Here is a 2867-nt window from a genome sequence, read left to right as displayed (position 1 = left end):
GGATTCCTCCAATGTGAACTTTGCTACCTTGCCATCGGCCTCAAAAGAATAGACTCAAGAATGTGCATCCAGCTTGAACCGGGATGTCTTTAGAAACAGCCTTCCAAGTAGAATGGATGATGGCTTGTCTGAGTTAATGGGATGAGTCTCCAAAATGTGGAAATCTACCGGGAAGAGTAAACCTGGATGTTAACCAGAACATTTTCTACAATCCCCACAACTGATATAATGCTCTTATCGGCCAACACGAATATCGCCCCGGGCCTCTTTAAGGGTGACAAGTTCAATCTCTCATAAATGGAGAGTGGCATAATGCTTACGCACGCCCCCAAGTCGCACATACAGTCTGTGAACTTTATCCCGCTAATTAATCAAGTAACCAAACATGGGCCGGGATCATTGCATTTTTCAGGAATTAGAGAAGAGATAGAATCATCTACCGGCCTTTTTTGAGTTCGCCAATTTTCTCCTTGTGGGTACAAAGATCTTTGAGGAACTTGGCATATTTGGGAACATGTTGAATGGCTTGAAATAGAGGGACGGTGACTTCAACATTCTTGAAAATTTCTACCATGTTGGGGTCAAGTTGTTTTTGCTTCTTGGCCTTCTTGGCCAAAGTTGGGAATGGAATGGGCATAGGCTCTTCAATCGAATTTTTTCTCTTTGGCTCCTTGGCCTTGAGCGGTCCCTCCTCATCCTTCTCAACATCTTCCTCTTCATCCTTCATCACTCCCATATCATCTCCCACCTTTTCCTTGTGGGTTTCCTCACTCGAACTTGTAGGCACAACACCAATTTCATCCAACTTAGTGCCGCTCCTAAGGGTGATAGCATTGATTCTCCCTTAGGATTCGGTTGAGGTTGTGAGGGAAAACCATTAGAAGTTGAGGCTTGTTGGGCATTGTGTATAGTTGGGGGGCGAAAGAGTCAGACGGGTGAGTGCTTCACCAATTGTAGACATATACGCTTCTTGTTTCTTGTGAAATTCCCGTTGCTCTTGCATAAAGGTTTGGAGTGTATCATTCATGTAGGGTTGATTAGGAAGAGGACCTTGATTGCCTTGAGAAGGGTTAGGTCTACTATTTGGGTGTTGATACCTCCCTTGAGGTTGAGATTTTGGAGGTTTTTGGTAGGATTGTTGGTATTGTGGTTGACCTTGAGGAGCTTGATGATAGTAGGCTTGTTGGCTTAGGTAAGGTTGAGCTTGTGGGGCTTGGTTCCACCTTTGATTAGAATTATCCCTCCACCCTTGGTTTTGATTTCCATGTTGATTGTAGTTGGGTCTTTGTGGGTATGAATTGGCTACCGCTAATGTAGTGTCCTCTTGGAGTTGAGGGCACTTATCAGTGTAATGGTTGTTACAAGCACAAATACCACATGATCTTGGTGGTCCTTCAATTCTTGGAGGTTGAGGTGGAGAAGATATCAAGGCTTGGGGAAGTTGTTGCCCTTGGGTGATTTGTCTCAACAAAATTGTCATCTCACCGAGGGTCTTTGTCAAAACGGCATCTCCGGAAGGAGAAACTTCACTTAAAGCTTTTGGTTGTGGGTTTCTTGCCCTTGAGCGTTGAGTGGAGTCTACCAAGTCCGCTATGATTTCCCAACCTTCCTCGGCGGTCTTGTTTTTGGTGAGGGATCCTCCACTAGAGGCATCTAGGAGAAGCTTATCTTGGGGGTTCATCCCTTGACAAAAATAGTTAATAAGGACCAACTCTTCAATACGGTGGTGGGGGCAAGCTTCCAACAGCTTCTTAAATCTCTCCCAGTACTCATAAAGAGTCTCCCTATCTCGTTGCATAATTGGTATGCGAAATTGCTACTCAGGTTGTGAATTGTTGTTCGAAATTGATTCCCTGGCAATGGCACCAAAAACGGATGCACAGGACCATGGTCTAAACATATCTTCACAACTTCGCATAACTAACCAGCAAGTGCACTGGGTCGTCCAAGTAATACCTTACGTGAGTAAGGGTCGAATCCCACGGAGATTGTCGGTATGAAGCAAGCTATGGTCACCTTGTAAATCTCAGTCAGGTGGATATCAAATGGTTATGGAGTTTTCGAAAATAATATAATAAAATAGGGATAGAAATACTTATGTAATTCATTGGTGAGAATTTCAGATAAGCGAATGGAGATGCTTTCGTTCCTCTGAACCTCTGCTTTCTTGCTATCTTCATCCAGTCAGTCTTACTCCTTTCCATGGCTGGCTTTATGTGATACATCACCATGGTCAATGGCTACTTTCGGTATTCTCTCGGGAAAATGATCCAAATGCCCTGTCACGGCACAGCTAATCGTCTGGAGGCATCACCCTTGTAAATGGCTTCATCTTATCCTCTCAGTGAAAATGGTCAACGCACCCTGTCACGGCACGGCTATTCATCTGTCGGTTCTCGATCATGCTGGAATAGGATTTACTATCCTTTTGCGTCTGTCACTAACGCCTCGCAATCGCGAGTTTGAAGCTCGTCACATTCATCCAATCATTGAATCCTACTCGGAATACCACAGACAAGGTTTAGACCTTCCGGATTCTCTTGAATGCCGCCATCATTCTAGCTTACACCACGAAGATTCTGGTTAGGAGATCTAAGAGATACTCATTCAGTCTAAGGTAGAACGGAAGTGGTTGTCAGGCACGCGTTCATAGGGAATGATGATGATTGTCACGTTCATCACATTCAGATTGAAGTACGAATGAATATCTTAGAAGCGAAACAAGATGAATTGAATAGAAAACAGTAGTACTTTGCATTAATCCTTGAGGAACAGCAGAGCTCCACACCTTAATCTATGGAGTGTAGAAACTCTACCGTTAAAAATACATAAGTGAAAGTCCAGGCATGGCCGAGAGGCCAGCCCTC

The 2867-nt window shown here is 44.1% G+C and overlaps 1 protein-coding gene across 1 annotated transcript; it reads right to left on the bottom strand.

Annotated features, from left to right (window-relative positions):
- Nucleotides 1-436: 436 nt before the first annotated feature.
- LOC112748771 (uncharacterized) lies at nt 437-1798 on the bottom strand. Its single transcript, XM_025797014.1, has 2 exons — nt 1156-1798; nt 437-843 (listed from the first exon to the last, which is right to left on the bottom strand). Exons 1-2 carry the CDS (start codon nt 1796-1798, stop codon nt 437-439), a joined length of 1050 nt encoding a protein of 349 aa, XP_025652799.1.
- Nucleotides 1799-2867: the final 1069 nt, after the last annotated feature.

The sequence above is a fragment of the Arachis hypogaea genome, chromosome 15, assembly GCF_003086295.3.
Source record: "Arachis hypogaea cultivar Tifrunner chromosome 15, arahy.Tifrunner.gnm2.J5K5, whole genome shotgun sequence".
Lineage (NCBI taxonomy): Eukaryota > Viridiplantae > Streptophyta > Magnoliopsida > Fabales > Fabaceae > Arachis > Arachis hypogaea.
The sequence above is the reverse complement of the archived record's forward strand: the minus strand, read 5'-3'. Positions and strand labels throughout refer to the sequence as shown.

What these genes read in the sequence shown, in the direction of transcription:
- LOC112748771 (XM_025797014.1), bottom strand. Translation starts at nt 1,798, where the DNA reads ATGCAACGAGATAGGGAGACTCTTTATGAGTACTGGGAGAGATTTAAG. An exon ending in CTATCATCAAGCTCCTCAAG is followed by an intron (nt 844 to 1,155) that starts GTCAACCACAAT and finishes CCGAATCCTAAG; the next exon opens with GGAGAATCAATGCTATCACC.